General features: G+C 38.9%; 1 protein-coding gene across 2 annotated transcripts in view; it reads right to left on the reverse strand.

Moving 5' to 3' along the window:
• Positions 1-24,665, reverse strand: part of KLHL2 (kelch like family member 2) — a 116,281-nt gene that overhangs the window by 71,407 nt on the left and 20,209 nt on the right. The window contains exons 3-4 of one of the 2 annotated variants that reach the window (XM_023228517.2): positions 22,870-22,976; positions 12,545-12,666 (exon numbers count right to left, since the gene is read on the reverse strand). In XM_023228517.2, coding sequence (XP_023084285.1) covers positions 12,545-12,666; positions 22,870-22,976 — 229 coding nt within the window. Of the gene's footprint in view, positions 1-12,544; positions 12,667-22,869; positions 22,977-24,665 lie in introns of those variants that run through there. The other variant, XM_023228527.1, reaches the window with a different exon arrangement.

Consider the following 24,665-nt stretch of genomic DNA (forward strand, 5'->3'; position numbering starts at 1 on the left):
ATATTGAATAAAAATAATTTAACTAGAATGGAGACTGGATGTTCTAGTTAGTCTAATAATTTGATTAAAACTATGAGGATTTCCAAATTCAGACTTAAAATATAATAAAATACAATTAACATCAAAACTCAAATGGTAAATAATTTAAATTTTCATGCATTTGGGTAATAATAAATTAGTACTAATCAGGTAAAGTGATAAAATATCAAGGTAACTGATTTCTGGGTGCTAGAATGTCAGATAAATTCATTACAATGATATAAGTTCCCATGGTTATATCATAAACAACCACTAATCCTGAAGGTTTGATTCACGAATTTATGTATTTTTTTTTTAAGTTTTAACCTGTGTTTACCAAGCACATCATCTGCCAAACCCTTTTACTCACAAAGTACTTCTATCTCATAAGAGAAAGAAAACAGAAATGGAAAAGCAATAAGCCCTCCATAGACACTGCTGGGAGATACATAACTTTTTCTCCAGCCACTGCATGTCAAACCAATAGAATGGGTGATTCTAATCAAAGATTTAGCATGGTAATACAATCACCCGAGGGTGGTCTCCACACCAACTCAAATGCACAAGACAGAGAGAACTCCATAGCAAATCAGGGACATTTTTTATATGTCCTGATTCAGTATATAAAGAGGGAAGGAAAAATCATATGAGCTATTTTCTACCCAGTGATCCCAAATAATTTTAATAAGTTATTCTTTTTCTTGGTCCTAAGTCTTTTTATTCCTGCCCATCTCTTATTTCTGCTCAACATTTATAGAGCATTTAGATATTTTTGCAAGCTTTAACCGGTATATTTTTACATCATTTCAATGCAGTGGCAAAGCACTGTTGGCCTCATTTAATAGCTGAGAAACAGAAAGGTTAATATCTTACTCAAGGCCCTTCTTGAAGTCAGTAATAAATTTAAGATTTGAGCTCTGAATTTTAATACGATAATTAGCCAAAGTCTACTGGGCCATGAAGTTTACCAGCAGAAAGCCAACCTAACGGCTCCTTATTATTTTCTGAGTTGTTCCACATTAATGTAAATATGCAGCATTATACATGTAATTCAAATGATTTTATCTTGAGGAGTCAGTAACAACATTTTAAAAAACTGCTCAGTAGATGTTTCTGTTCACCTTGAAGATGAACTTTCTACAGAACTCCTTGCTACTTGGCAACTTCTAAATGTGTGGCTGCAAACGAAGCATGGTCATCCACTCAAAATGGGTGGAGGGCAGTGTTGGAGGAGCAGATCTGGAACGTGACTGTAACTAAGCTTAAAACATAATCAAATATATAGTGATAGTCTCTGTCAGAAGAAACTTTTTTATTTTTTTTTTGAGATGGCGTCTCGCTCTGTTGCCCAGGCTGGAGTGCAGTGGGGCGATCTCGGCTTACTGCAAGCTCCGCCTCCTGGGTTCATGCCATTCTCCTGCCTCAACCTCCCTAGTAGCTGGGACTACAGGCGCCCGCCACCACACTCGGCTAGTTTTTTGTATTTTTAGTAGAGATGGGGTTTCACCGTGTTACCCAGGATGGTCTCGATCTCCTGACCTCGTGATCCACCCACCTCAGCCTCCCAAAGTGCTGGGATTACAGGCATGAGCCACTGCACCCGGTCAGAAGAAACTATTTTTAACGTGAGGTTTAAAATGGTCCACATTATTAAATCTCCATAAGCGGATAAATAAGAATTAAAAATACCAGGGCCCCCTGCCCTCTAGTTGAGAATCTCTGAGTCAACGAACCACTGTTGTCTGGTGGAGTTTGGCACATCCTCAAGTGCTTGGGGACAGAAAAAGACAACTACCAGATTACAAAAAATTCAGAAATGGGTTATCCAAAGGTCAATTATTCGTCTGAGTTTTCCCAGTACCATGAAAGGAAAGCAGATACTGGATTTCACAGTATGTAATCAATACTCAAATCACTAGAAAGGTATGTTTTGCAGTGGGATGCCAGTTTAATAGGACTTTCCATTACCCCTTTGAAGTAAATTCCCTTTCCTTGTGATTCCCTGCTAACCAAATGATGCTCTGATTACTAATTCTATCACTTAGGTATCCAGATCCTGAGAATGATGTACACTTAATAATGTAAATATAGTCCCTAGAAACACCTGTTACCCCACTGAAAATTAGTTTAAGATCATTATGGTTCATGTATTAGTGTTCTGATTTTGGCTAGTCTGAGCTATTTCCCAGAAGTCTGATCAATTCTGAAGGAGCTAACAAAATAGTTTCTAGACCTGCAAAGCCAAGAAATAAACTGGACAAGCGATGTCTAACCCCTACTGTGACGTCACCTTCATCGCTCACCATCTCAAGCAGGTCCATCTGAATCTCTGTGCCCTGTTCCAGGACCTGCACCATGAGCCAGCGTAAAAAACAAAGCATACTTTCTGGATTACCACTGAGTACCTATGTCTTCCTGACATCCAGGCAGTCAACATCTATTAGTCATCTATCGGGTATTTCCATGCTAGAAATGCATGCTAAAGAATACAGTCTAGAAAAATAAAATATATACACAAACAACATAAAAATCACTGTATTTATGCATAATCAATAACATATATTCAGTCACATCTCTACTATTTATGAAACTTTTCTCTCTCACACTCCAAGTAACTTACAGCTGAATTTTCCAATTCTTTTGACCACAATACATAGTAAGACTTTTTATCTCAAAACCTAGAACTCAAAGTTTCACAAAACATACAGACTTGCTAGGATCTATTTCCTTCTGACATAGACTTTAGGCTTGAATAGCATTTCCTACTCTTGTCTCTAATTTTTCTCTTAAATGCTAATAATGACCTACTAAGTTTATTTCTTGACCAACTAGTTGATCACCATCCACACCTGAAAAACAAAAATGCTGCTCCAAGGCCTAGAGATGCAGCTCCCCATTGCTACTTCCTTTCTCCTTTCTCCAACCCCCACTCCTTGGAAGCACACATCTGCTCACCTTCCTCAATGGGACCATCTAATGACACCTCAGTCACTCCTACTCATTTACAGATGACTTTTTTTACTTGGCCAACTTCGTCTAATATACTAAGATGGAACAGGTGGTTCTAAATCAAAGATTTAGTATGGTACTACAATCACCCCAGAGTGTTGTCGTCACGCTAACTCAAACACACAAGAGAGACAGAACTTTTTAAAACCTAAATCACCAATCTCTCCACCACAATTTCTGACAATTTTTGATGACATATACATCCAAATAGAACATCTCAGTTTCCTGAGTTCCAACTACCACTTCCTCCTCCATTCTTTCTCAACTACCCCACTCATGTAGTCTTGTTCTAGACTTCTTATTCCAGACAAATTTTTAAAACGTGGTGTAGAGCCAATCACCCAGCCAACCTCAGCCTAGATTAGTTGATCCTCAGCCAATATGCAAATCCATAAGAATAAATGATTTTTTTATTAAGCCACTGAGCTTTGGCATACTTTGTTCTGTGGCATTTTTGTGGCAATAGTTAACTAACACGTTCATCATCTCTATACCTAAGTATAAGTAGTCTAACATGGCTGAAGAAAATCACACAACCATTCTACCTGATATTTATGACTGCAAATCTCAAATGAGCTCCCAATATGACCTGACAATTCGACTACACTTCACTAGTAAATTCACCTTCATCCTTTGCAAGACAATGATTTATCATCTTTAGTTCAAATCTCCAGCATCCCTTTTCCTCATCTTCCTTTTGGCTGATTGCTTGCCACAGCCTTCATAATTATATGCAAGCTGATAAAATACCTACCTTTCCACCATCCAAGCCACTAACTTGTATCTGACAACACCGTCTGCCTTCTCTCTGGTTAACAAACAGAGTTTTCCTGTTCCCATCTAAGGTAAACCCCTTCATTTTGTTTTGGATGCCAACCTCTCTCACTTTTGCAATTATACCCTTTGTTTCTTTCTACCCTTTATCACATCAACTTTCACTTTTCTACTAGGTTATTCTAACTAACATAAAAACATGCTTTAAAATATTACCCATCAAAAAACAAAACTAAACAAACAAAAACACCCTTAAACTCATCATCCCCTTCAGCCAGCACATTCTCTCCCCTTTCACAGCAAAAGGCACTGAAAGAACTGTCGGTACTCTCTGAGTCCACTTATTCTTAGTCCACTCCAAACCAGTTTTCATTCTCACCGTCACCTCTAAATAGCTTTTCCCAAGGTCACTAATGACCAGTGTGACCATATAATTTATCATCCACACCGGAACATTTCTGAGTAAAATAAACACTAATCAGACAAGACACCAGATTAACAGGCATAAAATAGGACTGTCTCAGGCAAATGAATGCAATGACACCTACACTGACATGGCTCAATTCACTTTCTTGACCTATCAGGAACATCAGACAGAGCCAAACACTGTCTCCTTGAAGCACTGTCTTCTCTAGAACTTGCATTCTGTGACACCACACACACCTGCTTTTCCTCCTACGACACCAGTACTCCATCTCCCTCATCTGCTCATCTAACATCTGGAATGCCCCAGATTATGTCTTTGGCTTCCTTTCTCTGTCTACACTACCTCTTAAAGTGACCTCGTTCACTTCAATTTGCCACCAATATGCCAAATCTACCTCCCTAACCTGACCCCTTCCCATCACAGAACCAACTTATTCAGCATCTCCACTGGAAAGTCCAACTGGTGAAAGTTAACACAACCAAAATAGAACCATTAATTCCCACCACCCCAAATATATGTCCTCATCCCATGTCTTCACTATCTCAGACAATAGCACGATAATCCACCCAGTTGCTCACACCAAAAATGCAGGAGCCATTCTTGATCATTCTCCTTCCTCCATCCCGTCATGCAAATCCATTAGTAAATTCCATTGGCCCTACCTCCAAATATCTCCCAAATCTATCATTCACCATCTCACACCAACAACCCAGGCCCAAGCCACTAGTCTCTCACTTAGCCTACCCCAACAGGTATCTAAAGGGCCTCCGACTTCTTCTACTGCCCCCACAGTCCATCCTCCACCTAGCAGACGGGAAAGGGGAACAATCTGTCTAAAGCATAAATTCCCTGCCCAAACTACAACTGGAACAAAATCAAACCTCCTTATCATAGGCTACAAACCCGCTTTATCTGGACCTATCTACCTTTCTAACCTAATCTCATCTTTCTCCACTCTCTCATCATTTAGTCTGCTCAAATAATAGTCGTCCTTTTCTTTCTGGTCCATAAAACGTGCCAAACTTATTCACATCTCAGGTCCTTTGCTCTTTCTGCTTGGAATGTTCTCTGTTTTTACTTTTACATCACTCCCTTCTCTTCATGCAAGTCTCTGCTCAAATGACTCCCCCACAGGGAATAATGTAAAATTCACCTGTTTATCTATGGGTATATTATTTGTCTTGTCCCTACCCCTCCTCTACAATGTAAAGCCTTTCAAGACAGGGACCTTATCTGTCCTGCTTGGCATTGTAACACCAATGGTTGGAACAGTGTCTGGCATAGAATAGATACCCCATAAATATTTAATAAACTGTTGATTGAAAGATGGAATTCATCAGGATCAATACTGGCAGTGAAAATAAAGAGGTAAGCTCAACAGCTTAGATACAGGGAAGGTAAAGGGCAAGCCATGTATAAAAAGCAGTAAAGTGGTTCTTCATCCATACCTGATCTGGCCTGATCCAGCTACAGGTCTTAAAAATCTTAGATCTTCAAGTGCAGTTCAATTCGGTCCTAAACTAATCCTGACCAACACCACAAAGCTTACTGGGCACCTAATCAGTGTCTACAGTCTGGCGTTAATCTTGCTGCCCTAAACGTGATATGCTCCCCTAAGTACCCTAATGCTTGCCAAGCCACAGCGTGGATTCCTAATGCCCCACATAACAAGCCCCAGATCCTGGGTTTGCTGCCCAGTTTCCTATGGGCATGCAGACCCTCCACAATCTCAAACTTACTTGGTTGTGGTCATTACAATTGCCCAGCCCTTATCAAGTCTCTTCACAAGCAAGAAATATAAGAGCTGTAGGCTTGAGTGTTCACCCAGGGCAGCTCTCCCTGGATAAAGGCACTGCCATCAGCCTAACAGTAGATGCCACCACCACTACCAACACCACAAAACTCCTGCTGCCAGGTTCTCTGCAGCATCTCATTCAGACCTGAATTTGTAACTCAACTCTAAACATTTCAGTTTGGACTGCATGCCACCCTCAGTTTTTTGTTGTTGTTGTTATTTTGAGATGGAATCTCACTCTGCTGCCCAGGCTGGAGTACAGTGGTACGATCTTGCTTTACTGCAACCTCCGCCTCCCAGATTCAAGCGATTCTCCTACCTCAGCCTCACGAGTAGCTGGGACCACAAGTGTGCACCACCATGCCTGGCTAACTTTTGTAATTTTAGTAGAGATGAGGTTTCACCATGTTGGGCAGGCTGGCCTTGAACTCCTGAGCTCAGGTGATCCGCCTCCTTTGGCATCCCTCCAAAGTGCTGGGATCACAGGTGTGAGAAACTGTGCCCAGCACACCTTCAGTTTAAAAATTACTTTTTTGAAAATGTCAAAAAAAACAAACACACACAAACACACAAAAAATACTTGTTGAGTACTTGCTCCATCAGGTCAGTGCTCCTACGCCTAGCCCTATTCATCTCTGGCTCAAGCTCCAATGCCAATTAGAGGTTAAGCAACTCAGGCAAGGTCACATGGTATTTAAACAGCAAAGCCAAGATCCAAACCCAGTCTAAGTATATACTGTATTCATTGTGCTTTGTTTTTTTTTTTTTTTGTAGCACCAGGACCGGACCGAGTACTTATCAGATATTCCATCAATGACTGTTTAACTGATGGAGTGTCTTTATTTTTAAGACAGATTTTTAAAACAAATCTCCACCTAATGGAAATTTCATTTCAATGTTTACCCACACAATATAGAAATACAAAAAGCAAAAGCACTCTTCACCAAAATCCACTTTACCTACTCACCTGATGAACCAATTCTCTCCATGACCTCAGTAAGTACACTCTACTGTGCTTGCACACATCTGCTCCTCCAGCTGGGATGCATTTTACCAACTCATATGTGTTGGATTTGCTCCCACATCTGTTTATGACACTTGCACTTATTGAAATTACACAATTTAAGTAAATGAATTCAATGAAATGTGAATGTAAAAAGAGCTCTTTCTATGAAAACTAAGTTGGCTGCTTTGGAGTGGCTTGATCAATGTGTTACCAGAAAAAAAATAAATGTTTTCAATCCAATTAGACATGGAAGGAATGAAAGAGAAACTGTATAATTCAAAGAAGATTTTGCATTGAGATTTCTTTTCAAGTGTTTCAGTTCTTGCTGCACTTAGAAAAAAAAAAAGAAAAGAAAAAGAAAGCCTGGAAATTATAGTTGGTGCATGATTATGGTGTGGTTTGTGCAAAAAAGGACCTGCGGCTCTTGAAACAGCTGACCATACTTAGTTTTACAAACAAAGATTGGCATACAATTGTAAACCTATATGTTTGAGGTTAAAATATTTAGGGTACACATGTATTGTTTTGGTGATTTCTCTACTTTGGCAGGCTTTTTATTAAGCCAACTTAAAGCTTTTGCAACTATGTCAACAGGCCTGGTACCATGTAAGCCCCTTCATGTGATGTCCTTCTTTTGGGAATATGCAGAGTAAAACACTATCTACGTAGCATACTCCCAGCAGTTCTGGTTTGAAGCAAAACAACAACAACCTGCCCTACACCACCAATAAAATGGACACACTACGTTGAATTTCTACTATACTGAGATTGTGTTAAACAATTAAGTCTGTTTATTACCAATAATTGATTTTAGATGTCCCTTGAAAAACTCTCATTTAAATTCTGCTTCATTTCTAAAGAGATGTTTCTGTCTCAAATAATTCCAATTCGTCTAACATATGTTTCATGAACTTTTTAAAACCCATCCATACAAAATTATCAGATGTTTCTTAAATTCTTCTAGATGATAAAAGTTCTAATACAGAAAGAATCTGTAGATGAGTACTCATAATATTAATTGAGGAATGAGAGCATTTACTTTCATGGGCACTGTTTATTAACATCATTACCTTGTTTTTAACACTTACATCAAGTGAAAAACTCTTACCTACTTTTAGGAAGCCAAAACAAATACCCAAAGGCTGAGAAGTCAAACTCATGTAACAAAACTACAAATTTAGCAATGAAGTAAATGCTTTAAGAAGTTCAACATCTTTTAGGATTCTCCAAAAGTGTTAATTAATACATCTAATGACATAGCATATATCTTGAATAATTTTTGGATCATGAAAAAAATTTTTTAGTTATAAAGACATTTACATTTTTGAATTTATAAACTCTCTTTGTAAGCAATACTAATTAATGACAATTTAATAGTTGCTGTGTGGCGTTGAGCAAATTATTTAACCTTGTTAAGCCTATTTCTTCAATCACATTGGGGTAACACCTATCTTACACGGAGGCATAAACATCAAATGAGCTACATATAAAATGCTCAGCATATAGCTGGCGATATACCCATGTGAAAATCCTTCATACACATACACACACACACACACACACACACACGCACTTACATATTTATATTTTTTATATCTAAAGACAAGTATTCTTGGCCGGGAGTGGTGGCTCATGCCTATAATCCCAGCACTTGGGGAGGCCAAGGTGGGCAGACTGCTTGAGATCAGGAGTTCAAGACCAGTCTGGCCAACATGGTGAAACCCCATCTCTACTAAAAATACAAAAATTAGCCGGATGTGGTGGTGCATGTCTGGAGTCCCAGCTACTCGGAAGACTGAGGCGGGAGAATTGCTTGAAACTGGGAAGCGGAGGTTGCAATGAGCCAAGATCACACCACTACACCACAGCCTGGGCAAAAGCGCAAGACTCTGTCTCAATAAAATAAAAAGATTAAAAAATTTAAAAATAAAGCCAAGTATTCTTAACAGTGGAAGGTGAGGCAAGCAGCAAGGTACACGGATTCTCTGAAAGTGTATTGAAAACGTATGCAAAACTTTGTGTAGATAAGCTAATGTGCCCTTTCCTTAGGAAAGGGTTGACAGTTTTTCATCAGATTCTCAAAGGTGTCCATAACCACCAAATGTCCAAGAGCATACTTTTCAATAGTCTTTGGCTGTATTTTCTCTATTTCCCAGATTTATGCAGTTCATAAAGTTTGCTTTGAAACTCTAGACACAAGTTAAATTTTAATTCTCTCAACAACCACCACCAAAAAAGTTGAATTACAAGTGTAGTCATAGGTAAAATATGGTTCTCCTTTTAATTCCCTTTTAAAAAAACTGTAAATTCATTTAGCTCAAATTATCCTCCAATTTTGCCATAAATAAAACCAAATATCCAAACTTAAAGCCAAAGTTTAAAAACCTAAACAAACAAAAAAACAACAGCAGCAACATACACAAACACACAAAAAGCTAGGAGACCTGGAATGGCCAAGAATTAAAGCCCTATTGCTTGTATAAATCAGAAGGGACTATAGTAACAGTTGTCCCTTCTTTGGAGTTAATTTTTTAAATTACTCATTCCCTCATTCTGACTCCAAGTTAACAACTTTCATTTCAAATAGCTATCACATTGTTTAAAGTTAGTGTAATAAGGAGACTGTACAGTATCATGGAAGAGACCCTAAACTAGTAATCTGGGAAAACAGGGTTATAGCCCTGTTCTGTCGCCAACTGACTGCCAACAGATGGCTGGACCTCAGCATTCTACGGCACAATGATTCTACATCAAAACATGCAATCCCAAAAATACTTTCTAGCCCAATACTGTACTTTACTACTAAAACAGAAACTTACAAAAGGGAGGTCACCTGGTAAAAGATTTGAGTCTAGGTCTCGTGAGAAAAATATACCACCACCAAGAAACATTTGAATTACAGAAACTTCTGTTCCCACTGTCAGCACCTTCAGGGCATATAAATTCAGAGCACGGCTTTCAGTTAGGGCCACTTAAAACTTCAGCTTAACATTAATAACACCAGACACCTCCACCATACTGTTTTTTTCACCATACTGCTTTTTTAAGGTGGACAGCACCTCACAAGAAAGATTTAACAAAACACAGATTGACAAAAAACATATAAAACAGGAAAGAGGAGTCTGGTGTATCTTGATATGGTATAGTCTTATTTTTTTTCACTGAAAAACACATGTTATGGAAAAAGTCGCTATTTTTAATCAAATTTATTTCTCAACTGCCTTTTCCAAAACAAGTATTTTTCAATCGAAAATAAAAGAAAGCTTTACAAACCAGGATAGCCCTATGCTGAAGAGATATCCCTCCCCCTCTTAAAAACAAAATGAAACTATACAAATATTAAGCATCTAATAAGCCTGCCAAATGTAACTCTTAGAATGTATTCCTGCATATTCTAAAAGCTAAGCAATATATACAAGAGGCAAATTAGCATGGCAAGAGTTTTCTGAAAGGCTGTGATGACTAATATTTCAGGACTGGAACATGACAGTTATTAAAAGAAACATGAGAGGCGTTCTTCTAACTCCTAATAGGCCCATGTCCCCACCACAAGAACTACTACAAACAACATTCAGGTCTGAATTCACAAAGTTTTGTCTCTAATGCCTAAATGATTTTTCTCAATTTTCTCCCATGTGGTCCATTGTGAATCAAAGAAATCACTAATTCAATTGTTGAAGGTCAAATATAAGGGTATAATGAGGCCCATGCGCTAAAATGAATAAACGGAATGAACAAAAAGAAACCAAGATAAACTTCTGTTGAAAATAATGCCCCAGAATCTAGTGAATAGTTTAAATGTACCTAAAAGACAAGAATGAGATGACATATTACCACAGTGATCTCATGACATATACCACTTTCTTCTATGTTAAAAAAAAAATGCATCTGGCATCTGATGCATACATTTAGAAACATCTCCAATATTGACCAAGGTTTTTCAAATGCCTTACCTCATAACTGGAACTTCCAAGCAAAGGCTAATGAGGCCATCTGGGAAAGATCACCAGGAGACCTTACTACTGCCAATATTTCACATGGAACAATCGATAGCATGTCTTGCATGTCTTAAAAAGTGCAAAGATTTCAATCTCCAAATTCATTTTCTAGCATATTTCAACTAGCTAGCAGGGATAAGGATTAAGCCAACAACTTCCTATTTGTGTAAGTAGAATTTAAAGATTATTTCTTAAGAATTTAGCCCTAGTTATTTTTGTTGTCCTTAAAACACAGTGTCCCTGTTAGAAGGAATATAAATAAACACACACTTTCAGATGGCAATTTGGCATCACTATCAAAAAATGAATATACGCATGTACTCTTTGATTCACCAATTCCATTTTGAGGAATCCAGCTTATAAAGTTTGGGTATGCAAATGTAAAACTGTCCACTCATTGCACTGTTTATATAAAGGTGAAAAACATACATATATATATAGCTGATTAACATGAGTTAGACCCATATACATTGTGTAAAGACCCCTAAGACACTGTTCAGTTCAAAAAGCAAGTTTCAGAACAAGCGTAGTATTTCTTATGTAAAAAATCTATGTGTACGCGTGTGTGAATAAACACATGGAAAATGGTCTGAAGGGATTCACAGTAGATAACAGAAGCTACCCTCTAGGGAAGAAGAAGTGAATCAATGTATGTGGACTGGAGTAGGTTCAAAGAGGAGGGCAGTTTTCTAAAGAGAGATTTTCACCTTTTACTCCACATCCATCTGTATTATTTAAACATTTATGTAACACACATGAAACATTTGTTCTTTACAGGAAATAAGATGCAATGTCAACTTTTAGCTAAACTCCAGAATCACTTAAAGAGGATGCTCAAACAGTGAAACAAAGAATAGGCTGGGCATATGGAGGTTCACACCTATAATCACAACACTTTGGGAGGCTGAAGAGGGTGGATCACTTGAAGTCCAAGAGTTTGAGATCAGCCTGGAGAACACAGTGAGACCTCTCTACCAAAAAATAAGAAAACTGGCTACGCATAGTGGCACATGCCTGTAGTCGCAGCTACTTGGGAGGCTGTGGCAGGAAGACTGCTTGAGTCTAGGAGGTCGAGGCTGCATGATCCATGATCAAGCCACTACACTGCACCCTGAGAGACAGAGCAAGATCGTGTATCAAAAAAAAAAAAAGGCAGAAATAAAGAATATCAGCAGTCAAAAACATTCTTTGTAGACTATACCCTTCCAAGGAATAAAGAAAAACTGTGAGCAGCATCAATCAACAGTTATAAAAGAATATGACAGTGTTTTCATGAAAGAACAAGTATCATTCAGAGAACTAAAGGATTTGTATCTTAGATCTTAAAGAATATAAAAGATACTGAACTCAGAAACATTACTAAAAAGATGCAATCATTCCAAATATTTTTTAGAATTACAATTTTCACAGTGAATCCTATTATTTTGGTGTAAAATGTATACTGTGTGGGTATGCTTTTTTTTATTAAAAAAACTATATGCATAAATAGCTAGATGGTGTGAAGTGTTTACTCTTACCTGTACATTTTCTTCTGTAACCTGAATTTCTGCAGTGTAAACGTAATCAATTAGCATCCTCAGGGTCCAGCCATCTACCTCTTTTATTCTAACTCTCTTTGCTCGGCTCTCACTCATCTCACCTAAAACACAAAGGAATATGAGTGATGTTACAGCAAGGCACTACTGTGGAAGTTCCAATGCCAATACGGATTGATACACCTTCTTGCCACTCACTGTATTCAATGGGCAGCATAATCAGCCACTTTTTGCAAGCTGAAAACACTCACCTTCCTCTTCCAAAGCTTACCTGAGCAAATCATAAAATGTACTTTTGTTACCCGCTTGTACCTCAAAATCGTATCACAGCAATGAATGTGCCATACGTCCAGCTGCACGAACTATTCTTGTGGCTACAGGATCAGTAGCTGAGGCTGTCCCTGCTTTTGGGCATTTATTGTCTTCATGGATTTCTAGTCATGACTAGAAGAGTAACGATGTTACTGCCTTTGGCTAACAGCAATGAACGGCTGCTAAAAAGCACCCACCTGGTTAGCATTACTCCTTCAACAAACACACAAATGCCTGCAGGGGCATGCATAGCCTGCACCAGACACAGAGGCTCCACCCTCAGTGAGAGGTCACAACCCTCACTCCAGAGACAAGGAGAAAACAAATTACTTATGATGCTGAGAAAATGCAAGGCATAACAGGGATCACAATAATAACAAAGGGTTAGTCAATAACAAAGCTTGTTACAGAGATCTGCTAGCTCAGATTCAGTTCCTGTTTGTCATCTGCAGCAACTTCACGCTGAAGTCATTTCCATACCAGCTTTATTACTAAAACCAGGTATCCTTCTACAAAACTGCCTGTAAAAAAACAGTACAAGACTTTCTTCCTAATACCCACTTGTGGAAAAGAAATACGGAAAGAGAAAAGAGAAGGGATGGTCCCTGTTTGGACGAACGGAGGCAAGATGGTGCACTTCCGGGTTCTTCTTCACCACCAACTCTTCCCGCGCGCGCGAAAATGCAGCCGGCGCCCAGGGAGGGTGCAGACCAACTGGGCATGCGCCAGGTGACGTCAATCTGAAGAGACCAAGATTTACCTGGTCGCACCTGCGGAACGCCCCTGACACGCCTGTGCCCCGCCTATTGCCCTCCCACTCCTAGAAAAGCCGCTCTCCGCCATTGAGCCACGCGGCCTTCTCACAGCCCGGCGGCCTTCTTGCAGCCCCACTCCTGTCGGGATGTCGGGACTGTGGGAAGTCCGTCCGAGAGCCCCACGGGGGGACTCTGCCGGCCTCCTTCCCCGGAGGCCGACAGACTCTCCCGCACACCTTAGGTTACCAAAATAAACGTGCAGTTTTGCGCCTGACCTTTGCCTACTTGCTGGTTCTTTTGTGCTCGCTCTGGTGGTCTTAGAAAAACAAGACAGTCCCTAAGCCAGGCAGACTTGAGGAGAGCAGGAGGCAAGTTTAAGCACCTAGGTGTGGACAACGTAAGTGAACCATGATACTTGGAGACACAAGCAATTGAATGGGGGTGGGGAGGGATTCAATTAAAAATTAAAAGGACAGTCCAAGAATAATGCTGAGGGCCATGGGCAAAAAAGATTTGGCTCTAGAATTCACTAAGTTTTAAAGATAAAAGAAGCATGAGAACGTGCCTTCATTACCTTCACTTTAACCCAGCGTCTCTTATTAAAACAACACTGCCTCAAGATTTCTTGAAAGCTCGCTTCTTTTTCAGATACAATGCACTGTCAGCGACCATAAACTATCAGAAAAGTCTATGGGAAATCACAATTACACAAAATTCCTTTGTAAACACAAACCCTGGGAGGAGAGAAATAACAATCCTCGTGTACATTTAACTGTGTGCTTCCCTGGAGATTATCTCTGACAAGATCTCAGAAAGAAGCTGTTCACCTCAGAGCTAAAATATCCCAAAACTACCCTGCTACTTCCCAGGAAGAAAAACATCCTAGGAAGAAAAATATTTCTTCCCAGAAGAAAAACATCTCTTTCCTACAAAGGAAGTAGGAGAGTTAATGAGAAAGATGTACCTATACCTACATAGCAGGATGAAAAGGGACTGAGCTGTATGTCCAGTGCTGCAGCAAATGTTTTTTCCCTGCTTACAGAAAGGGGGAAAAAGGAGGGGCAAGGAATACAGAAAAACAAGTCTTCAGCCACAGATAAGGCACCTTCCCCTATTCTATTCTTGCTGGATCCTGTGGATAGTTGGGGTTTGTATAAACTGAAGACTCTTTTGTGCCAAAAGTTAAGACATTCTGGTGATTCCCACCTGGACTTTGGACAAAGCCCATAACTGATTCACCTACAGGGCCCCAATAATATGCGAAGCCCTTCAGGGCCTGGGGCCACATGAGCCCAAAGCCAAACAGCCAGTACTCAGTTAAATGGGACTCACCTTAGACAAAACCAAGTGGGACTTTAATTTACATGTATGGCTGAAAAATAATTAGTTCTCTGCCAAACAGTTTTTAATATTACAGTTTTTAAGGTATTGCTATATGATGCATTTTGCTAATTCAAATATTTGCCATTTTTAAGATTATTTTTCTCCCCAGAAAACTATATCTGCTTCCAATAAATTCAATCTCAATTATATACTGTTTTGAAAACATTTTAATATTTTTATATTAATTTACAAGAACAGTAAGAAAAACAAAAAACTTGCCCATGACTGCATTAATGGTTTAAAAATTCTAATTACTATGAATCAAAGCACATACTAAAGAGAATTGTAAAAGTTATTTATATCTAATTCCAGTAGTTACATATTACCTTAGTTTTTGCCCTTTGCTGTGTTTTCAGAGGAAATCTTTAAACGGCATGGCTTTGTGAGATTTATGATTGATAATGCATTTTAAAACCTATCCAAGGAGAGTCAGGTGCTGTGGCTCACTCCTGTAATCCCAGCTACTAGGGAGACTGAAGCAGGAGAATCACTTGAGCCCAGGAGTTCAAGACTAGCCTGGGCAACATAGCAAGACTTTGTCAGATTTAAAACAAACAGAAAAAAAGCTAGGCTATCCAATGATACTGTACATAGTTTATCCTTACCATTTGTAACCTCCCATAATCTCTATAGAGATTATAGTTTCTTGTTTATGTTTTGATCACATAACTCTGAAGTTATATCAGAACTCTGAAAGTACATTATGCAACCCATACAAATACCTATACTAAAAACCTAAGTGACAGTCATCCTTGACTCTCTCCTCTTCCTTACCCACCAATCCCACAGTTCACCAAAACTTGCAGAATTAACCTTGGATAGATCTCAAATAAATCTTCTCACCTTCTCGCCATTGGGGGTCCTATAATCTCTTGCTAACACCCATGGAGCCACCTCCTAATTCTTTTCCTGCCTCCAGTACTGACTCCACAAATCTGAGCATGGAGTTCAAAAATCCTTTGGTTTCTCCCAGTCCAAGCACACATGTCCAGCCCCTGATTCATTATCTAGCCTTCTCTCTCTCCCCGCCGCCATTTCTAAACTTGAAATACATTAATGAGAAGCTGTTTGTTGTTTTCTACAGACACCAGGCAATGTCTGACCCCTGATGCTCCTGTTGCACATTGTCCTCTCTGTCTCCCCACCCACTCATTTCCCAGGCTAATCTCCACTGGAAGCTCTCTAGGTAGCCTTATCTGTTGGCGGCCCAAGGCTTGATTAACACTCTCACTCTAGATACAGTTGGGTAACTCATGCAAATCCACTCTGTCGTAATCAACTCTTTACCTAGTTCTCCTCCTCTGAATTCTTCAGTTCACTGAGAACAGGGATGAAGCCTTTCTTATCTCTGTATAACATGTCTGACATCTCGTAGATACCCAATAAATACGGGTTGGATAAATAAATGACTAGATGAATAAAAAGTAAAGCAAGTGCCAATTTAAAATGTAGCATTTTGGCTGGGCGCAGGGACTCACGCCTGTAATCCCAGTGCTTTGGGAGGCCGAGGTGGGCGGATCACGTGAGGTCAGGTGTCCAACACCAGCCTGGCCAACATGGCAAAACCCTGTCTCTACTAAAAATACAAAAATTAGCCAGGCATGCTGGTACATGCCTGTAATCCCAGCTACTTGGGAGGCTGAGGCAGGAGAATTGCATGATCCTGGGATGCGGAGGTTACAGTGAGCTCAGACCACACCACTGCACTCCAGCCTGGGTGACAGAGCAAGACTCTGTCTTGCCAAACAAATAAATAAGTAAATAAATTAATTAATTGAGTAAATACATAAAATATAGCATTTTTGCTTAACATAACTAATGGCACTTTACAATTAGTCTTAAATATGGATATTCTAACTATGAAGGATTTCAGTCAACAAACATTTATTGAACATCACTATACATTACAGGGTGAGCTAAGCACTTTCACTAGCAAATACCACATCATCTCTACTTTCTCTTTTTTTTTTGAAACAGAGTCTCACTCTGTTGCCCAGGATGAAATGCAATTGTGTAATCACAGCTCACTGCAGCCTTGAACTCACAGCCTCAAATGATTCTTCTGCCTTGGCCTCCCAAAGTACTGGGATTATAGGCATGAGCCACTGCACCTAGTCTCATATCTACTTTTATTGAGAAAAAAAAGAAAGTCCTCCAAATCATGAAAGTGTAAAAACACATTTATAGCTAAAAACATTTCCATCTCGCATGCCTGTAGTCCCAGCTACTCAGGAGGCTGAGGCAGGAGAATCGCTTGAACCCAGGAGACGGAGGTTGCAGAGAGCTGAGATCGCATCACTGCACTCCAGCCTGGTGACAGAGCGAGACTCCATCTCAAAAAAAAAAAAAAAAATCCATCTCAAGGACCTTTAATCAGGACTCCTGAAGCCCAACATAAACTGGTAACTTCACTTATCCACTGTAAAATGAATTTATCCAATGAATACATGAAAAGTGAATAGGTTTAAAAAGATAAACGCTAAAATTCATTTCATTTTTAAAATTCTATGATTCTAATTTCAGTTATTTAGCACACAAAACATCTAGAAAAAAAAAGAAAACATAAAAGCATAACGCAGAAACACTGACTGTGCTGAAACCCTAAGAAATAAATAACAAATTTATAGCTATGTTTAATAAATAAATTGTATTCCATTACTTTGTAAGTTCTACTTATCATCTACTCTAATCACTACCACCTTTTTCTTCTTGGGTTACAAAGCAGTTACTGACACACAGGCATTTTCAGTTTGGCAAGCTGACCCAGGTGCCCCACCAGCCACTCTCTATGATGGTCAGAGCATGTAACTCTCCAGTTCTACAGCAATTCTAAGGCCAACATGTTAACTGCATTGCCCTTCCAGTTTTGATCTGGTTTGGGTATCTTCTGAGAAAGGTTCCTTAGCTCCTAAAAGAGAGAGTCCTCCTTCCTTGAGTCCACTCAAGGAAGTGGTTGTTGGGTCCGCTGTTGTAGGCATCTTTCATTTAAGAGGGGAACAAACCTTAGGATGTTTTTATTGAGGACAGAAGGGTAGAGAGACAGAAGGAAGAAGATTCTTGATGAAATTTTCAAGCTATACATCCAACCATGTCTGGTGCCCAGCCTGCTTTCTTATTATTTAAACCAGTTTGAATGGAGCTTGCTGTTACAGGCAGCCTAAAGCATTCCATCTTAAGTTCTTTGTGCAACATTCTATTTAATTTTTTTCAGAGCCATCATCAATACCAGAAATTATCTTTCGTGTGTTTACTTACTGTCTAACCTTTCTTCTTCTTCCTAACTAGAATCACGAGAACAGGAACTTATCTGTTTTATTCATCACTCTAGTCCCCAAAGCCTAGGACAATGCCTAGCAGAGAAGATGCTCAATAAATACTCCTTGATGAATGAAAGTATGAATCTTAGACAAACATAACCATGTACACAGCTTTTTAAAATCTCACTTCTTAGTAACTCAAACAATAATCTGTCTTTTCCTATTCTAATTTATTTTACTGAATCATGTTCAATATAACAAAAGAAATCAAAAAGCACACCAAAAAAAAAGGCTAAAAATAAAAATTTAGTATTCAGTACTTCTCACCAGATTTCAGAAATGTTAGCCTGTGGCACAAATAAATCTCAAAGTATGTGTTAAGCAAACAGCTTTCTAAATGCCACATTTGTAACCAAGAAGTAATCTAAAAACACAAGAACCCAATTTGGTATGTTCTTTCTTAAGTAATAGTTAAACAACTTGGCCTTGCTCTAAATAGGCCCATACTTCAGAAAGTAAAAACCCTGTGACTACATCACAGAATTACTTTTCACTTCCCTTCTCTACTCAAACACTTGGAACTATGACGAGTAACAGAATTATTTCTTAGGTGATATAATTTAAATGAATACTTCACCTACAGTTTATGAGATTAAAAGTAAGAGCCAACAAAGAACATCTGCATATTCCCCATTTCCTAATAGGTTAGTCACACGAAAACAAAAGAAGAGTAGGGAAACTCCCTGTCCCTGAGCAAGAGAATGTAAATGTACCTGATGTTTGGTGGAATGAAAGCATCCAATGGTCTACTTGTTAACCTCACCATAATTTTAAAAAAAAAAGCTTACCAGGGCTTCAGACCATGAAAAAACAAATAAAGAAATAAAGTACTTATTCTCTGGCAAATACTTAAATGAGTCTACATACACTAAATTACCTAGACCCAATCCCCGTGTCTTCTTTTTTTTTTTTTCTCCCTTTTTTGAGACAAGGTCACATTCTCACTCTGTTGCCCAGGTGGAGGGCAATGGCATGATCTCAGCTCAGTGCAACCTCTGCTTCCTAGGCTCAAGCGATCCTCCTGCCTCAGCCTCCCCAGTAGCTGGGACTGACTATACAGGCACGTGTGACTATGCTCAGTAAATTTTTTAAAAAATATTTTTAGAGATGAGGTCTCCCTATTTCTACCAGGCTGGTTTAGAACTCATGGGCTCAAGCAATTCTGCCACCTTGGCCTCCCACAGTGCTAGGATTACAGGCATGAGCCACTGCGCCCTGCCTTTATCTTTTTTATCTAATCTCTGCCAACTTGTTGGCTAAACAGTAGATTAAAAGGTAGAAAAAAAACAATACAAAGATAGCCAGAAAGTCAAAGAGCATCTACTACTGAAAAACCATAAAAGTTTAGCCTAAATAATAAGCACATAGAAAGATGCTCATAATCATTGGTCATTAGAAAAATGGAAATTAAAACTACAATACTATGCTACTTCAACACCCACTAGAAGGGCTATAATTTTTTAAAAAGCAAGAGCAAGTGCTGGCAAGGATGTGGAGAAATAGGAAGTTTCAAACATTGCTAGTAGGAATGGAAAACAGTGTGGTAACTTTGGAAAAACAGCTTAGCAGAATTTTTTGAGTATAAATGTACCATGTGACCTGGCAATTACACTCCTAGATATCTACTCCCAAGAGAAATAAAAATACATGTCCACACAAAGAACTGCGCATGAATGCTCATAGCAATATTATTCATAATAGCCAAAAATTGAAACAACACAAAAACATCCATTGACTGGTAAATGGAAGGTCAAAAGTGGTCTATTCACATGGAATGCTATTTAGCAATAAGAACAGCTTCCTTTGAAACATCAATGACATGGATGAACCTCATAAACATTATGTGGGAACAAAAATGTTCTAAAATTGATTTATGGTGATGGCAGTACAACTCAGTAAATTTACTAAAAATCAGTGAGTTGTGCATTTAATACAGGTAATTTTATTTTTTCTCTCACTCTGTCACCCAGGCCGGCGTGCACTGACACCATCTTGGCTCACTGCAACCTCTGCCTCCCAGGCTCAAGTGATCCTTCCACCTCAGCCTCCTGAGTAGCTGGGACTATAGGCTAGTGCCACCACACTAAGCTAAATTTCTGTATTTTGATAGAGATGGGTTTTCGTCGTGTTGCCCAGGGTGGTCTTGAACTCAAGCAATCCACCTGCCTCAGCCTCCTAAAGTGCTGGGATTACAGGTGTGAGCCACTGCGTCCAGCCCTGAAATGGGTAAATGTTATGATATATAAAATATGCCTCAATAAACTAGTAAAAAAAAAAAAAAACACGTTAGGTACTCAATTCACACTTTGTATATGTGCCAGAAATTAACACAGTATTCCTATTTTCAACTACTTCAGCGTATAGCAATCTAAAATTTGACTAAGCATAAAAGGTATATTCTCAGACAGAAACCAGTTGAATTGCAAAAGCACCTACCTACTAGTTAGTTGCGATACACTATAAATACTTAGAGAATCAGAATGTCTTCAATGCCTCATTCCCTTCCTTAGGCAAAGCTCACATATTCATAAATCACATGTCAGCTAAATCATGAAGCATAGAGAACCATTAGACAAACACAGAAGAGGGAAACCGAAATGCAGTTTAGATTATAAAGCAAACAGAAAAGGGAGCTAAAGACATAATAAGATCTCCTATCTCTACCTAGCATCCATTTCACTGGATGTCTAAGGCTCAAGGAATTTGGAGACACTAAGTCTCCAAAGCCTTTTGAGGGGAAACGAAACTAACCTTGATCTTACAGGTATAAGTTAATCACTCTATTTTTGTCACTCTGTGGACAATAAAACATTTATCAAAAAAAAAAAAAGAGTCTAGCTTAAAGCTTTCCAATCTTGTACAGAATATAAAGAAATTTATGAAGTTAGAATAAAAAAGAATGGTAATGATGACCATAATAATTAGTGTCAAAATTAACTCATCTTTTTCTATGTGTAAAGTGCTAAGAAATTCACACATATGATCTCACTTAATCTTTACAAAAACTCTAGAATGTGGGTAATATTATTATTCCCATTTTCCAGATGGGGAAACTGAAGCACAGATTGTAGTTCCAACAAGTAAGTGGCAACAGCAGTGTCATCTGAAGGAAGGCCACCAAGCGGGGGACAGCACTTTACAAGGACATCTGAAGGAAGCCAGGACATCTGAAGGAAGGCCATCAAGCGGGGGACAGCACTTTACAAGGGAGTTCCTGAAGTAGCCCAACACATTCCAGATCGAATCCTTCCTCTTACAAGCCTTAGAGACCCTCTCTCTAGAAAAGTGTCCAGCAGTAATAAATAAGATGTAAATCAAGAGACTAAAGTGAACCCCAAGACATAAAAATCTGACTAGTCTCGCTTCATGGGTATTGACTTTTCAGATCAATCTCAGCTGAAAGGCAACCCTCCCAAACTACATCCTCTACATCCTCAGAGCCCACCTGCTATCCTTCTTCATTCCTGATTATTTAACTCTGTTCTGGAACAGCAAGATCATAAAAGGCTGAAAACTGAGTGGGGCTCTGGTCTCCTCACTACTCCCAAGACACCCAGAAAAGTTTTCACTCAGTCCACCTTCTCCATCTGACCTTCTACACTCATCTTCATCTGTGTAAACCCCTCAATCCATCAGGTCTGGGGAAATCCTTCTCTCAGTGCTGCCCATCACAGCCCTCAATGTCTCCTCACTGCTGTGGGCACTCAGGTCTTGCATACACTATTACCTATTAAAGGGTGCACATCCATCTCCCTGGCGACACAGGAAGCTTTTGGGGCAAGAAGCATGTTCATATTGTTTTTGTATGCCTTGAAGTATCTAGTAAAACAGTAGCACCAAAAATACTTAATAGTTTCTAAAGTAAGAAGAGCTTTGTATTTTTGCTTTTTGGTATAACTACACTTCTATTCGTATTTTCTATTTGGCATACCAATACCCTAAGATTATAAACTCATTGATGTAACAGATAAAAACTTCATTTCTTTGTACAGTACATTTTAAAAAAGAATGAGAGTAAAGGATTCAAGTGTGACAGACATAAATTACTTCTTTTCCAGAAGTACTAAAATCATTCTATACATTTTCACAGTTGCCAAAGTAAAATCTAAGCTTGTAGATAAACCGCTTTATTTTCTTGTATTTCCAAATGAAGGATATTAAATAAACATCTTTTTGTTCAATGTAATACTAGATGAAACAAATATAAAAATCATTTTAAAAAATGTAAAAGTGTTTTTCTTTTGTCAAAATAATAAAGTGCCAAAAAGCTATTATAAATGGCAGGAACTAATATACATACGTATAACTTACAGGGGGAAAGTTGAGCATAAAATTGTGAGTGTATGTATGTATAGGCTTACTGACCCCCAACAATAAAAAACAAAGACGAGGAGGAATTTGGAACAAAGCAAGAACATTTTCTTCCATTATAATTCTTCATTTCATAAAAGTAAAATGTTAATAACAAAAGAAAATGTGGTAAGAAAAGCTCAGATCTGAATACATTTTTTAAAATGCCCATAACTAAAATATTTCATACCTGTAAACATGGCATGAAAATAAGGACTACAGGCGGCCAGCACCACTCTATGAGCAGAGATTTCCATGTCTTCTGCCACAATTGTGACATCGCACAGCAAATTTTGACTGTGTAAAAAGCAGAGAGAAAAAATGTAAATGATATCAACAATGAATGTATTGAACATCCTATGCAAAAATATTACAGTAAAGCCCACTTTCATCAAGTGGAGACTCAAGTAAAAGACAGCCATCCTTTGGGACACGATCCCTAAACATGAAGTACATAGAAAACAGCTGGGATAAACGCCCAACATGCCTTGGATCCTCATTAAGAATCTTGCCTTTGAAAAACACAGAAATCTTCCCAAACTTGATTACCGATTTTTCAACCTAAAGGCAATTACTGGCAGCAAACCATCAATGGACTGCAAAAGAAGAGGTTGTCTGAATAAGAAGTAGCAGCAGAAGTGGCAGGTGTAGTCCGACATGAAGATGAAGAAAAAACACACGCCGAAAACTAAATTGGGTCAAATACCACCCCCTCCCAACAACAACAACAACAAAAATCTTTAAAGACCCTAGTTCATCAAGCAATGGTAAAATTATATTCAATTATACCTGCTGCTTAAAAGTCTTTGCGCATTTGAAGCTTAACTTAATCACAACATTTTACCAACGCAAAATATCTCATCCCTCAAGGCCAGAATATATTACATCTAAAGTCAAAAAGCACTTTGGCCAGGTGCAGTGGCTCATGCCTGTAATCCCAACACTTTGGGAGGCCAAGGTAGGTGGATCACTTGAAGCCAGAAGTTTGAGACCAGCCTGGCCAACATGGTGAAACCCAGGCTCTATTAAAAATACAAATATTAGCCAGGCATGGTAGACCACACCTGTGATCCCAGCTATTGAAGAGGCTGAGACACGAGAATCGCTTGAACCTAGGAGGCGGAGGTTGCATTCAGCCAAGATCGCACCACCGCACTCCAGCCTGGGTGACAGAGACTCTGTTTCAAAAAAAAAAAAAAAGCATGTTGTGACCTCAAAACAAACCATTATTCAGCAACCATAATTATTATATCTCTAATTTTAAAACATCCATTGCAATTCACTCAAAAACATGCGGTAAGCATTTTTGACAAGCAATATGTGGTGACAGATCACACTCTCCAGGTAATTCATAATGTCACAGGATATCTTTAAGAGAAAACGTTGCTGATGCTTATTCTAGAACAAGCAAGAAGGCTCCGAAGCCTAAAACCTGCCCTGCTAGCAGTCATACTATGAATGACTGAAATGCGTGTGGTGAAAGCAAATGTCCCTTCTACACCTCACATACCCAAGCACTGAATTTATGTCTATGTGCATAGCGCATGCAGGTCACATTTGGCACCCTCCTCTACTGTTCTATTTCCTAAAAGGGTGTACTGCCTCCTTCTGTGATTTTCTAGTAGCTTACAAGCAACATTTGCCATGAGCTTGACCAAGTCCTTGAAGTTTTCCACCTGTCCATACTGCTTACAAACTTGTTCCCATAAAGGTCATGCCAAAACTTTTGGAGAGCCTACTGGTAACTACTCTCCTTCCAGTTTATGAGAAATGGGAGAAAAAAAGAGTACCCCAGCATCAGTGATGACTGCATCCCAGGGCCTCATTGCTGAGGAGATTGCTTTGCCATTTAGACTATAGCATGGCTCGTGTGTTACAGTTTAATGGCTCATGATGCTGTATGAGACATACGGCAGGTCCCATACTGGAGTCATAAAAGGTGGCACAGTATCACTAATTTATAACTCCTCCAGATAATTTTAGAGA

The sequence above is a fragment of the Piliocolobus tephrosceles genome, chromosome 3 (genome assembly GCF_002776525.5).
Source record: "Piliocolobus tephrosceles isolate RC106 chromosome 3, ASM277652v3, whole genome shotgun sequence".
Classification (NCBI taxonomy): Eukaryota; Metazoa; Chordata; class Mammalia; order Primates; family Cercopithecidae; genus Piliocolobus; species Piliocolobus tephrosceles.